The 15,677-nt window shown below is 41.6% G+C and overlaps 1 protein-coding gene across 1 annotated transcript; it reads right to left on the bottom strand.

Moving 5' to 3' along the window:
* Nucleotides 1–8,055: 8,055 nt before the first annotated feature.
* On the bottom strand, nt 8,056–15,014 carry klhdc7a (kelch domain containing 7A). Its single transcript, XM_060851928.1, has one exon. It carries the CDS (start codon nt 14,915–14,917, stop codon nt 12,074–12,076), a length of 2,844 nt encoding a protein of 947 aa, XP_060707911.1. The 5' UTR covers nt 14,918–15,014; the 3' UTR covers nt 8,056–12,073.
* Between the last annotated feature and the right edge of the window lie 663 nt (nt 15,015–15,677).

Below are 15,677 nucleotides of genomic sequence, written 5' to 3'. Positions count from 1 at the left end.
AATGTTCTGAATCCTGTCACTATAAAACAAAAGAAAATAATTAAAAATCAATAGATGTGAAATTAATTTGAATATATTGGCAGACAAGAGACCAGCTTGAGCTGCTATCATTAAAAGGTCATGTCTTCTTTCAATACTGTTCCATGATGGAGAGATTTGTGTTCTTCTACAAAGTGAATGCGAAAATAATTTTTCAGCTGGTAGAACTCTGAGTCAAAAGGTTATGGGTTCAAGCCTCGCAGCAGAGAATACGCACAGAGTCTAGTCTGTAATCGGCGGTCTTTGGAAGGAGCCTTTCTGGTGGTACAGGTGGAAATTAAGGATCACACTTAGATCAGGAATCTTTCCAGGTACATTAGGTTGTTCCTTTCCTCAACTAATGCCATAAAAGCTGGATTAACTGGTCATTTATTACACAATTTATGAGGGTTTATTGTGTACAAATTGACAGCTTGTCTGCCTGGAAACAAGAGTGGTTTTGCATCACAAATAATTTATTTGTTGCAAAGCACTGGGACACTGAGAGTGTGATAAGAATTTATAGTTTCTGCTTTCTTTTTAAAACAATCTGGGTTTCTATAAACTGTTCAATGCTTTGATTCCCCTGGGTGTTCACAGATTTGTTTTTGAATCATAGTCTAATTTTTTTCAGAGTGTAGAAATTGTTGTCTCCCTCTGTCTAGCCGTGCTGCCTGCCTGCTGCCAGTTCAGCTTATGATATCAGTGCTTCCTTCGTGCATACTGTCAGTGCCTCTGAATTTCCAAGTTCGATTCCTGCTGCAGGAGTTGTTGGCCATGGAAGGTGTGTTTGCGATAGTACAAGCAACTCAATAATCGAACTGTCAATCATTCCTACTATTTGACAAAATAGTGAAGACACAAATAAAACACTTTGAGCTGCATCTTACATTTAGTTTTTGGCTAAATGTTCGTTGTGTTGAATTTTGTGGAATGATTCTTGTTGCCTAGTGAGATCTCACTCCATTTCTTACCAAGTTCCCCTCATTAGCAACCTACTCCATTGCTATGTTGTCTGTCTCATCCAATTCTAGCCCCATCTCACCACCTGCGGTTCCTGGAACAACTCTCCACTCAGCGGATATTCACCCAAAGACTTACTCCCATCCATTTTTGAAAGCCTCCGTTATGTACGTGGATAAGCACTCTCAGTGTAGAGCTGCCCTGCACAGTTCCTGACATTTGCCTGTGGTTCATCAGACAAAGGCAACTTGGCACTCTGATTTACAGGTAGGAACCAGCTGGACAAGGTGGTATAAAGGCTGGGCGTCATCGTCTCCCAGGACCAGCAGTCAAGGCCACAAAGCCAGACAATACCAACCTGGTCCAAGGTTGCCATCTGGGTCACTGCAGTCTCAGCCATCTGAAGGAACATCCAGCAATGTAGGAAGATCGTTAATGACCTACTCAACTCACCATTGTAAATGCCACCATCTTCTCTTTGAACTTAGGGCTCTGGGGAGCTAAAGGCTTGGCTGCCCATAATATAGTGATGTGATTTGGGGATGCTGAAGAGGTCAGGTGGGAGAAGCATGGAGTCTCAGAGGATTTTAGTGGAAATAAAATGTAATATCTATTGCTGACTCATGATTCCTTGATTTACATTATCAGAAACAGTCAAGGTTTAACCCCAACATGATTGAGAGGTGTCAGTTCTCAAAAACATTTGGAATCCTTTGGGGATTACTCAGATATCAAAGTTACTTCTCGAATGGCATTTCTGTTGAAAAATGTCAGGCTGCCAGAGCCTACATGTCGGATGGGAAAACCCTCATGTAGAGCACAAATAACAGACGCCTTAGATACTTAGAACTGAAAATGTGTTGCTGGAAAAGCGCAGCAGGTCAGGCAGCATCCAAGGAACAGGAGATTCGACGTTACGGGCATAAGCCCTTCTTTAGGAACGAAACGTCGAATCTCCTGTTCCTTGGATGCTGCCTGACCTGCTGCGCTTTTCCAACAACACACTTTCAGCTCTGATCTCCAGCATCTGCAGTCCTCACTTTCGCCTTAGATACTTAGGTCATGCATGCTCAAATGCAGCACAAACAGGAAAATATCCAGGTTTGGGCTGATAAGTGTCAAGTCATATTGCATTTTATAAGTGCCATACAATAACCATCTCCAACAGAGAATTAAAACATCACCCATTGACATTGAATGGCATCACCATTACTGAATCCCCGATTATCAACATCTTGAGGTTACCATTGACCGGGAATTGAACTGGACTCATCAAATAACTACTATGGCTACAAGAGCAGGCCAGAGGCTAGAACTCATGCAGTAAGTAATTCATCTCCTGCCTTAAGGCACAAGTCAAGAGTGTCATGGAATACTCCCCACTTGCCTGGATGAATGTAGTTCCAACAACACGCAAGAAGCTTAACACTATCCAGGACAAAGCAGTCCCATTGATCGGCATCACAGCCGCAAATATTCAGTCACTCAGCCACTGACACTCAATAGCAGCAGTGTATAGCATCTACAAGGTGCAGAAATTCACACAGGCTCTTCACAGAGCACCTTCCAAACCCATGACCAGTGCTGTCTAGAAAAACAAGAGCAGCAGATACATGGGTGCACCAGCACCTGCAAATTCCCCTCCAGGCAACTCACCATCCTGACCTGGGAATATATCACCATTCCTTCAGGGTTGCTGAGTCAAAATCCTGGCCATTCCCTCTCTAAAGGCATTGTGGGTCTACCTACAGCACATGCACTGCAGTGATTCAAGAAGGCAGCTCACCACCACCTGCTGAAGGGCAACTAGGGACAGGCAATAAATGCTGGTCCAGCCAGAAATGCCCATATCCCGTAAATAAAAAGAAAAAAATGATGGGCTGGTTGGAATGACTTATTTCTATTTCTTTATAAATTCTGCAGTATAAATACCATAATTTACAGGAATAATGTGGGCTATTGAAAACAAGAAATACTGGAAATCACAGCAGATCAGGTGACACAAATGGAGAGAGAGAGTAAGCTAACATTTCGAGTCCAGATGACTGTTCATCAGAGCTGGGTTATTGCTACCATCTCAGGACCTACCAAACAGTTAACTGACAGAGTTCTGGTTTGGAGCTTGGAAGCTCCCCTGGGGGGTGTCTACTTGTGAACAGCATGAGTAAGCTTTCCATCCCGTCCTGCCCCTTCCACCACAGAGTTAAATATCACTCATCTTTTGCCCTGACTTCTTTGTGAGATTGCTAAAGCATTGTGGAAGCGCAGCAAATCTCTTTGCATTCCGTTCTGCCTGGCAACATTCTTCGATAAGTCATCTGGTACATTCAATCAAGGGAGACCATACTTGGGTGATTGGACAGAAAGAAAATAGTTATTTTTTCTCGACAATGGTCCAACATGAGGAGGAATCCATGGGAACAGGGTGAGGCCATTTATCCCCTTGTGGCCGTTTTGCCATTTAACCAGGTCGTGACCTGATCTGTACCTCAACCTCATTTAACTGGGTAACAACACAGGGTTCTATGTGATGTGCCTCAATATAAATTGTGCCCAATTAATCATAACTAAACAAAAACAGGTTCATGGAACACTTTCTATTTTAGCTGTTATATTCTGAATTGATGTTTCAAAGCAATAAGTTGAAATGCCTTCCACAGGAATGCCTTCCATTGTAGCTAGTTATTTATTTGTGAACATTATGTTTGCTTGAAGCAAAGTAAGTGCAGCATAATGTTTACTCTCCTCTTAGATGCCTGCATTGCAAGTTTGACTAACCAGCATTCACGTCTAATCCAGTTTTAGTTGCTGGAGACTTCCACGATCTGTTTCATAGCAGATTTCACAGCATAAGAAATATTTAGAGTTCCCTTTATTCAATTTACATGTTTGGTCTGTCTGTATGTGTATGTTGATTGAATATGGTAGTTTCAGTGCTGCATCAGGTCACTGTTGTATCTTCATTGAATGGAACAGCACAGAAGGGAATATTTCACTCATCATACCTGCATTAGCTGTTTGGGGGAGGCATCCTATTACTGCAACTGTTCTATTCTTTCCTGATAGCCCTGTAAATCTTTCCAAGTATAAGGCCAGCTCTTTTTTAAAATTACTATTGATTCTCCTTCACCTAACCTATCAGACAATGCATAAGAACTAACAGCATAAAGAATTTCTCCAAGTCTCCCTTCTGGTTATTTTGTCATTTTACCTTTAATCTGTGTCCCCTCGTTTCTGACACCTTTTCTGTTGAACTTCCCCCTTTAACTTCTCTGCTCTGGAGAACAACTTCAATTTCTCTAAGACTCTCCTCACAACTGAAGTCCCTCAATCCTGATACAATTCTGGTATATCTTCACAGCACATTTTCCAAAGCCTTGCCATCCTTCCAAAATGGTGGTGCCCAGAATTGGGTACAATATGTTAGAGTCCTGAAGACACTGAGTCATGCTGAGGTGAATCTCACAGAAGCCTAAAAGTCTTCAGATCCTTGACTAAATAACGCTTCAAATTGTACAGGCCAACATGGAATGCTGTAATACATTAAGCAAACATGGATAGCATAACAAACTCGATTTTATTCTCATCCCAGTTTCCACATACATAAGCACCTAAAATAACAATGGGAGTTACTGGATAGTATCATGTCAAGGGATTATAACCCCAAATTATTTAGAGATATGGGGATATTGCCTCGAAAGCTAGTGCTTCCAAATAAACCTGTTGGACTATACCCTGGTGTTGTGTGATTTTTAAACTTGAACTTTTATGGACTTCATGTAATTTAAAATAAAGCTATATAAGCCAAAAGAATGTAATTTCAGCAACAGTCTAAAATACCTGTGTGAGCTATTTAGGACTTACCTAATCCTAATAAGGAATGATAAAATGAAATACCTGAAAAGCAAGGGTATTGGACACGAACACTTCAAAGGAGAGATGCCAACAAAAGTGAGCTCTAATTTCCAGTGAGCTGTGTCCCAAATAGTGGATATGTTGAGTTTAAAGAAAGATATTTCTGTGCAAAAGATGTTTGTGAAGTTTACTGAAATATACAAGAAAAGGAGTTCAAAGCCTTTGGTCTATGTGTGTTAGTGTGCTACAGAGCTGGTATGGTAGGGTACCAGCTTACATTGTGCTAAAGTGTGCTGGGAATTTCCACTTGACAACCTTTGTGCGTGCAGGTTAAAATATCTCTGTTTCATTGTGAAAACAAGCCACTTGTGAAGGAAATTGAATCTTTCAGCTAACTTCAGAACCAGGAATCTCCAAATAATCACTCAACTGCCAAGTCAGCAATATTGGAATCACCCGGAATAACAGCTGCAACATTTCACAAACAGACAAACCAAAGATTAATTTGTTTAGTCCTTATTTAAACTTTTACTTTATAGGCTCACCTCTTATTTCTAATCTCTGTCCACACGTGTTGTGTTTTTATTATCTTTTCTCATGTTTTAACAGCGAATAAACTCACTATTTCCTGAACTTAAGAAAGCTTAGCTAAATGAACTCCTTTTAAAACGCAAACATAGTTGGGCTGGTAAACGCTATCCACAACAGATGGGTGCTGTTTTGAATTAACCTTGCTGTGACCTACTAAGGGAGGAAGTTCAGGAAGGCAAGAGAGCCAGTTCATTCCTCTTCACCCAGAAGATAACCACTGAGGGTTTCCCACCAGAATCTTAACTAATTGTAGTCTTAGCCAGGGATCAGTCATAACAATGAAGGTTAGGAGTAAGGTTAGTGTTTTCCTCCTTTAGCTCAATTATGCAAGAGTGTGGTGTTCTCTGGGCTTACTAAGAATGGGGTATGGTATTTTAAGTGACCATGATCATTCCAGAGTCTACAACTTCCGGGGCTAAGGAAGACAAGCAAACAAATAAAGACATGAGAAAGTTAAGCGTGTACTCTTTTAATTTGGAAAAAGCTGGAATTTATTCATCAACCTCATTTTACACTGTTGAGGAAGGCCAATGTATTCCCATCCATTCAGTATTGATGAACCCCATTCATTTGTCACCATTAGGTGAAACCGTCATGGTAGAAATATTATAGATCTAATATTGTTTTAATCCATCCATGAATGTGGACATTGTTGGCTCAGACAATATGGTGTTGCCCATCCCTCATTGTCCTCAGGAAGATGGTAGTTCATATACCAACAGTGCTGTCAGGAAGTTTCACAATTTTAATTCAATGACAGTGAAGAAACAGCAATATATTTCTAAGTCAGGATGGTGTGTGACTTGGGGGGGGGGGGTGCTGTTCTCAATTTAATAATGTTGAGTTCCTGTTCTTCTATCTAGAGGGTGGTGGAACTGTAAGGATGTGCACAAGGAGACAGTAAAATCAGAGTGAAACATCCTATTGCTCAGTACTTCATGTTTGTCAGTGACCAGCCCCAGAGACTATCAGGTCAGGCATTGTTGGAAGTGAAATAGATTGGTATGAAACTGAGGTGAAAATGTTAGGGGAATAAATTCTAAAAAAGTATTTTAAGTCACTTGGAAAAAGTGAGTCTGCGCTAGGTAAAAACGCTACAGAATAACACAGAAGACCATTTCAGAAGCTGTTGTTGCATTGTCTTGAGAATTTTTATTAAATTGCAATAATATATGATTTCAAAGTGCACTGAATTTTATCACTGAAACTTTCACTAGAAAATTGTAAATTAAATATCTTAAAACACATTCATCACTGCAGATTTCAAAAGAAAATGTGTTATAAAGTGTGGTCTTCTATACCTAGACAGTGCAAATTACAGTTGATAAATATCCATTGTAACATCCCAAAACACTGGAAAATACACCTCAAATGTAGATTTCATCTGCAGAGGAATCTACCCCTGTTGTTCAAGTGCCCAACAGTAAGAGCCACTGTGTACTCATCAATCTATGAGGAAATGCCAGTCTCCTGCAGGTATCTGTTTAGACAATGTTTGTGTTATCAGATAGGAATTGTACTGTTGGCTCCATACTCAGGCCAGACAAGATTGGCACAACCAAATCTCTGCTAAGTTTGGTTATAGTTTTGTGTTATAGGGAATCTGACAAGAATGGTTTTAATTTGTTAGTGGTAAACACTTCACAAAATGACCACCTTTGAACTTGACCTAAGCTCTTTACAGCAGCATCGACTTAAAGTTGACCTTATAGAATCACAGACTCAGAATCCCTATGCTGTGGAAGCAGGCCATTTGGCCTACCAAGTCTGCAATGATCCTCCAAAGAGCATCCTGCCCAGCAAGTGGTCCATAAAATATTTAAAAATTGAATGTCCCTGTCCCTGTTCATGTATTATTTCAGTTTAATAGATTAGGAATGTCTGCGGACATTATTTCTTTTTTGTTTATTTGTTTACTCATTTCTGAATATACAGTGAGTCTCTAGAAGTGTTCACTGGCCATTATGGTAGTTGCTGCTTTTGTGTGGGGCAGAGATAACAGCACACAGAAGACAGTTGTACATGGAACCTATCGGGCTGATTTTGATCACCAATGGGAATCAGTATGAAATTTTACAAGGTACCTTTATCATCCGTAGGATATTTTTCTGTTAGTTTTTCTTCTCTTAGGAGATTAAATGCTTGCATGGTTGTGAGGGGTAAGGGGGAGGGAGGATGGAGTGTTTAACCATGAATGTTCACCACTTGCAGGAGACAGTTACTGAACCAGCTGATGTAATCCTGTTTTACATACATTTGTGAAGTTGGCTTAGCATGGATTGCACTTGGGTAGCCAGTTCAGCTGAAACCTTCCAGTGAGAGACCTCCCAACTTCAATCCTGAGTTATAATATATGATTTGCATCAGTTTAAAACCAAAACCACTTCAACATTGATATAAACTGTGCAACATCATTAACCTGAAAGCATAGGGTTGCATTGGCATCTTGATCATAAGGATGATGACCTGGTGACCGAATGGCTATATATTATGAAAGGGTTGAAAATGAGGACTGCAGATGCTGGAGATCAGAATCAAGATTAGAGTGGTGCTGGAAAAGCACAGCAGATCAGGCAGCATCCGAGGAGCAGGAAAATCTGGCAGTTCCCGCTCCTCATATGCAGCCTGACCTGCTGTACTTTTCCAGCACCATTCTAATCTTGACTCTATATATTATGAAATACAATTGAAACTATGCAGGAGACTTGGTGGTAGTTTCAGCTTGTAGCAAACTATACCACACTGTCAGATTGTTCAATCTGGAATTTGAAGTTCACTTGATGCTCAGATTGGTCCTGTTTGCCAGAGACATGATAAAGCTTTCAGAGGAGGGACAACATGGTTTGATTTTGGATGGGTTCCTTCCTGGTGATGATGATTGATTAAAAATCTAACATTGTTAGGGGTCTGTCAACAGTTAGATTCGCAGAAGTTAAAAAGAGAGAGATAGGATTTACATGTATTTGGAGAGGCAAGGACTCATCAGAGATAGTCAGCATGGCTTTGTGCATGGGAAATCATGTCTCACAAACTTGATTGAGTTTTTTGAGAATGCAACCAAAAAGATTGAAGAGGACAGAAGAGTAAGTGTTGTCTATATGGACTTTAATAAAGCCTTTGACTAGGTTTGGCATGGTAGGCTGGTTAGTAAAGTTAGATCAGATGGGATTCAGGGAGAGATTGCCAATTGGATACAAGATTGGCTTGACGGTAGGAGACAGGGGATGGTGGTAGAGGGTTATTTTTCGGACTGGAGGCCTGTGACCAGCAGTGTTCCATGGGACCGGTCCGGGTCAAATTTTGTTTGTCTTTTATATAAATAGTTTGGATGAGAATTTAGGCGCATGATTAGTAAGTTAGCCAATTCATCTAACCTGCACATTTTTGGATTGTGGGAGGAAACCGGAGCAAACACGGGGAGAATGTGCAAACTCCACACAGAGAGTCACCTGAGGCAGGAATTGAACCCAGGACTCTGGTGCTGTGAGGCAGCATTGCTATCCACTGTACCACCGTGCCACCCACTCGAAGGGCTCTGGGTTGTTTTGTTGCACACAGAGAGCTAGGGATTCAGGTGCATGGTTCTTTGAAAGTTGCATCACAGATAGACAAGGTGGTTAGGAAGGTGTTTAGCATGGTTAGTAAGTTTGTGGATGACATCAAAATTGGTCGTATTGTTAACAATAAAGAAGGCTAAGATTACAAAGGGATCTTGATCAATTAGGCCAATGGGCTGAGGAATGGCAGACATAGGTTAATTTGGGTAAATGCAAGGTATTGCATTTTGATAAAACAAACAAGGGCAAGCATGCTTGCCTTCATTGCTCAGACCATTGAGTTGGGTCGTCATGTTGAGCTTGTACAGGACATTGATGAGACCACTTTTGGAGTACTGTATCCAGTACCGGCCGCCCTGCCATTGGAAGGATATTATTAAATTGGACAGCATTCAGAAAAGATTTACCAGGATATTGCCAGGGCTGTAATGTTTGAGTTATAAGGAGAGGCTGGATAGGTTGGGACTTTGTTCACTAGAACATAGGAGGTTGAGGGATGACCTTATAGAGCTTTATAAAATCATGAGAGGCATAGATAAGATGAAAAGCAAAGGTCTTTTCCCTAGGGAAGGGGAGTTCAAACCTAGGGGGTATGTTTTTAAGGTGAGTGGGGAAAGATTTAAAAGGGACCTAAGGGGCAACTTTTTCACACAGAGGATGGTTCATGTGTGGAATAAACTGCAAGAGGAAGTGGTAGATGCAGGTACAGTTACAACATTTTAAAGACATTTGGATAGGTTCATGAAGGTTTTGAAAGGATATGGACCAAACACAAGCGGGTGGGACTAGTTTAGTTTGGGAAACTTTGTCAGGATGGATGAGTTGGACCAAAGGGATTGTTTCCATGCTGTATGACTCAATAAAACATTCAAACAAACAGAGCAGATTAGCTCTCCTTGTACTGTAACATCAATAACACAAAGGCAGACTCTGTTTGTCATTTCTTCTGTTCTCATTTCCAATATTTGGACCATGGATTTCCTTTGGATTGGTCCACATTTATAACCAAAGTACTGCAAAGGTCTGCCATTGTCTTCTGCAGAACGGCTGACCAGGAAACTCCCTCACTTTTGCTGCCTTCTAGCACATACATTGGATGGATTTACAGTTTGATAATCATCTATTTGGCCAAGTCACAAATGTACTTCCCGTGGCCAACAAGTGCTGATACAAGGTTCTGGTACAAAGATAGGGATGCTACCACTGCACCATAAGGCCTTCTGAAAAAGACTAACACTCTCTTTTTCTCTCCATGTATGTAAATAATATATTTATATGCACACGTATAAGATGACCATCCCTCACACCTTTCAATTCTGAGTCTGATTTGCAAAGGAAAGATAGTGTGTAGGATGACCCATCTGTCACTGCCACTTCTGAGACTGGAGACCTAACTGAGTTTGATTTAGTTTGATCATATTCCTTTTACAGCTACTTAAAGAGAGCAAGGGATTGTGAGCAGGAGAGGAATGACCCTAAGTGTAGAGCAAAAGCTCTACCCGCAAGTTTCAACCCATAATTATTTTATCATATTGATGTGCAAATGGTTTTGTGATGCTGCAGTGCCAGCAAATGAAGAACACTATGGCATTGGGCTCTTGGTTAAGAGTAGCTGAGCACTGAGGAGACCATTTGAAAGTTGCTTTCATCTGGTAGGCATTATAGGTGGAATTTGGATTCTTGAGATATTTAGCTTAATATATTCCAATTTTTAAGGTTGTTTATAGTCCAGCTTCTATCTTAATTCAGAGAAAATGAAGGTCCCTGGGAATTATTCACTGGAACATGGCATGGTCCATGATTTTAACTACAGATAGACTCAGGGCTGACTTCCTCACCCTATCTCAGCCAGAACAGGAACTAAGCTGATCAACCCCTCCCTATTCATACATATGTTATTTTAAACCTACTCTTTAAACATAGAGCCTTCCCAAGCTTAGTGATTAAGCCAGAAAAAAGTCATTTTGCCAGAATGAGGCCCTGAAAAGAATTAGCTGTAGTCATCATTTAAGGTTCAAGGATATCTTCTGCATTGCTCTGAAAACACTTTAAATTGGTTTTTTTCTCTCTCTCATTCTTCTTTACATTTGCATTGATTTAATCCAAACAGGGAGCTCTGTGGTAGAGGAACAGCAGAAATTTCTGATGTGAAAGGATGACCTTATTCACATGTTTGACCTTCTCCCCATAGTGGGGTCAGCTGTGATCATCCTACAAAGCTCCCTGATTGATTATTGCAGTAAAAAGATCTTCAATTTTCTTTGCGTTTATTCTGAAAACATTTTTCTTTCTTTGAAGCACATTACCTTGAATATGGGTAAGTATTTCTGCAGCCTGATCCACATGGCTATGTATAAACCCGGACTCTGAGCAGCCAAGAGCTATTGGACTAGATAAGGCAAGAGAAGCTGCATCTGACTTCCTGCAGCATTCACCCGTTGGAATGACAGGACAGTTCCACTGAAGCTTGTGACCCGACTGAGGATCAGTCTTCCTTGAACATACAGCTTAGTTACTCATTCCTTTCCCCCACTGAGCTCTGGATAGACCTCATCAGTAATTGTCTCCTTCCTAAAAATTGGTGGTGTTGGACATTATGAACATTCATCTAGATTTCTGCATCACATTATGCTCAGCCTGAAGTGGGGATACACTCGGGACAATTCTCATACACTTTGTTAAAGTCATCTAATAGTGAACCTATTGCTGAATTGGTCAGGTGAATTGGCCATGCTAAATTGCCCGTAGTGTTAGGGGCAGGGGTAAATGTAGGGGAATAGGTCTAGGTGGGTTACACTTCGGCGGGTCGGTGTAGACTCATTGGGCCGAAGGGCCTGTTTCCACACTGTAAGTAATCTAATCTATTGCTGAATCTGAGGGGCAGTGCAAAGAAATCCACAAAAGCAGTGTATTTTCATCAAACAGGCAGATGGAGACTTTCACAGAGACAGCCATCCTTTGAACGTGAGAGAAAGGGAATCAGACATATCAATACACCAACATTAAGCAATATGAAGCAGCTTCAGAACCTACTTTCATCTGAAGTGAAGATTTTGAGCAGAGGTTTAGGCTTTGTGTCCCGTAAGTATTTACACTCGAGTCTGGAATGAGGCTTTTTCTGGTAGTGTAAGTACAAAGGGAAAAAGGATTCCCTTTGCTTCAGGAAGGGCAGTGTAATCTTCTGCTCTGAAATAGGGTGACAATTCGTGAGCAACAAACTGCATCATGAAATGTTTATTTATGCAATAAATTGTGTCACCCATGACAACACAGTGAAATGGTGCTAGCTTGCTGTGTCTTTTGGTAGCACATTCATAACCAGTTTTGGTGATAACGTGATATTGGTACACACTGATACCATGGTGTTGGTTAATCTCAAATCTGTAGATGAAGTTTTTGACTGCTGCTATATCAGTGGTCTTGTCCTTCCTACTCATCATGGTGCAGACATTCCATGTGTCTTCACGAGCGTTGTACTTGAGAAGCTGATAATAGTAGGTGCCCCTGGTCACGTAAATCTCACCATTGCACACGGTAGCTTTGTGTGTCATAGAAAAGGTTCCTTGTGGTAGTGGTGCCATGAAGATCCATCTATCTGTTCTAGGATCATACCTCTCTACTGTGGAAAGACACTCTCCTCCAATTGCATAAAGATATCCATCCAAAGCCACAAGCTTACAGTTGGGCCTTGCCTGATTGAGTGGGCATATCTCACTCCAAATGTTCGTCACCGGATTGTAGCAGAATACCTTATTGGATAGTTTGATTTCCTTGCCAGATCCCTGACAACCAGCCACAATGAAAAGGTAATTATACATGGTGCACAATGCACAATCCTTGGAAATTGACTCAATTGCCATGTTAACTAATGGACACCAAGAGTCGTTCTCTTCCTTGTAATAGTAAAGTGTGTGTTTGGTTTGAGAAGGTTTCAGTGGCCTGGCACTGGTTTGATCTTCCAAGTTGGGTTGAACTATGGTCTTAGCCCAAGAATTCTCTTGAACATCTACATCAGCTACCATTAAGTATGTTCTACCATACATCCTTCTCAGCAGGATCAATTCTCTCTCATCAGCTTTTAACTGACCATAAATGTTTGGGTTTTTCAAAACGTGTAAGTAATTGTCACTCATGACTTGATAAGCAGCGTCCTGCAGGTCCTTTAAATTGTGTTTCTTTGCAATACACAAAATCTCATAACAATTCTCCAAAGCCAAGCGGCACTTCATGACTTCAACAGTTGACTGATTGTTCAAAGGGATATGAATAAAATTGGCTCCAGCAACAACTTCCATAGCTGTTTCCTTGCTGAAGTCTGGTTGGGACAAATACAATGAATCTACCAGTGAGCCCAAAGAACTGGAGCTGAGGTCATCAACAGAAGGAGCTCCAGAGTTCAGTTCATTAGAGTGACCTTTCTCTGAGCAGTCCCTTGTCTCTGAGTCAAATTCAATTAAAAATGCTGGGGTCTCTGCAATTGCTGAAATACTGTCTTTCCTGAGGACTATTCGTCCTTCCTTCATCATTGTGATGGCAGACTTGGTTGAACAGCAAGGTGCCTCCGAAGAAATACCAGAAGCCTCTGGATGATCAGGACTGGAGTCAAATTCAGAGGAATCAACGACTTTTGTTTGGATTGTCAGGCTCTGACAGAACATTATATTATCCCGAGTTGAGCTGACAGGGCACACATTGAGCTGGTCTCCTGTCTGGCACTGGGAAGCTGATGTCTTGAGGTGGTCTACATCAAGAGAAGCTGGATCTAATGTAATCTGAGCAGTAGAACAACTGTTACTTCTGTCTCTGCGTGCTTTCCACTCAGTTGCCATTTCTGAAGCTGAAATGATCTTGTCATCAGATAGATTCAACTCCCCACATAACTGTGAAACATTTTGCCCAGTTTCTGATCCATTGCCAATTTTAACTTTTTGATGTTTGTCTTGACATGCGGAGGGAACATATAGAGCACTGGATATTCCAATTCTGCTGTCAGGGTGTAACTTACAGGCACTAGAAGGATTCTCTTGTTCTCTTGAACCCCCTGCTGTGCACTGCCTGAAGATGACGCTCTTAAGCATTTCATTCTTGGTGAGTTCAGTTGGTGGATTTGCTATGGGTATCCCTGGGGTATCACTAATCAGATCAGAGGGAGGCAAAATGAGAGGATCACAGGCCGACTCAGGAAGATCCGCAGAGAGATTTCTTTTTTGTGTGTCACTGTCAGCACTTAGAACATCATAGGAGCTGTGATTCTGAGGCTCCCTGTTGACAGAAACACCTAGTTTTCGATTACAAGATATCAGAGAGCTGGTATTTATGAACCAATTCTGGTTGGTGACTGTTGTATCGTCTTCACAGCTTAGACTGCTAGCCCTTGCTAATTCTGAGCTTGTAGTGTTGAGATTTGGATGGTCATATTCCTCAGCTGTGTAGCTGTTGTCAAAACAGTCCCCATGGCCTGAGGCTGTTGGAAAGGGAACTTTATCCTGTCCCTCTGAAACCCCTTTCCTGACCATGTGGTTTCTGAGTAGCCGGGATAAAGCCAGGCGTCTCACCTTCACCTTTAGCCTGTGGGATCTGACCACCCCTCTTGCGCTGCTTGTGTCCTGGAGGTGCTCTGTTCCCAGCTCACAGCCACGATTCATCCTTTCCACCATCAGCTTTTTCATCTCCGCCTTATTGAGGCACTGATTCCTGTACCTTGTTAGGTTTCCCATATTCTCCTCCCTTTGCAAACTCAGCAAAGGCTGGTGTCCTTCCCCATTGTCCCTGCTGGCCTTTTCATCCGATTCCGTGACCTCCCGGCCTCCTGAGTCTTTCACAACTCGCCCTGGACTGGGATTGGCAGCTCGCAGTTTATAGAACCTGTAAATTAGAGCCAGGCTCACCACAAAAGCAGCCGACACAATAACTTTCCCCACAAACTCCATCATCAGCGGTCATGTCCCAAACTGCTTAATCATTGCTGACTGTTACCAACAGGCTGTTTCACAAACAGGGCCCCTGCTATCAAATGTCAGCCAAAAGCAGCTCACCTGACTCCTGCTGTTGTCGGAGAAGGTGACCTTCACCTGGATTAGGTAACAGGCACGCTCTGACCTAGCTCAATGAATACTACAAGGAGGAGTTCTCTTGATTAATAACAAGCAGGAACAGCTCACAGAACTGACACGCTGCTGCTTGGCAACTGTGTCCAAAGGAGGAGGAAACACTGAACATGTTGATTATTTTCAAAGCAAAATGGGTGAAAAGATAACATGGTAAATGACAGCAATTCAGCTAAAGGGATCATTTATTTAGCTATGTTTGTGCTCTCAAAAACTTGAGATATCAATATACCTATGAGATGAAAAAAAAGTCAGTTCCTCTGCAGGTGTGACCTCTTCCTGTATTTCTGGCTCACCTGTGTGATCATAAGGTCAGTCACAATAAATGTGTGTGTTTGTTTCACCGGATAAACCAACCAGTGGTGTCCTGGTCGTTGTCACCCTGAACCAGTATTTCAGGGTACATGGCAAACTGGTGATATCCAATAAAAGCTGACCTCTTGGTGACATTATTGATTGTTTGTTTCACTATTGTCCTCTTGGGAGGGAAGTCTGCCATAAAAGCATAGGAACTGGCGTAGGCTTTTGAGCCTGAGATCATGGCTGGTCTGTGGCCTAGCCCCATTGATCTGCCTTTGGTCTTAAT

This window comes from Hemiscyllium ocellatum, chromosome 37 (assembly GCF_020745735.1).
Source record: "Hemiscyllium ocellatum isolate sHemOce1 chromosome 37, sHemOce1.pat.X.cur, whole genome shotgun sequence".
Taxonomy (NCBI): Eukaryota; Metazoa; Chordata; class Chondrichthyes; order Orectolobiformes; family Hemiscylliidae; genus Hemiscyllium; species Hemiscyllium ocellatum.
Note: the sequence above shows the minus strand (reverse complement) of the source record. Positions and strands in the feature narration are given on the sequence as shown.

Coding starts and splice junctions, on each gene's coding strand:
- klhdc7a (XM_060851928.1), bottom strand. CDS start 14,917: ATGATGGAGTTTGTGGGGAAAGTTATTGTGTCGGCTGCTTTTGTGGTG.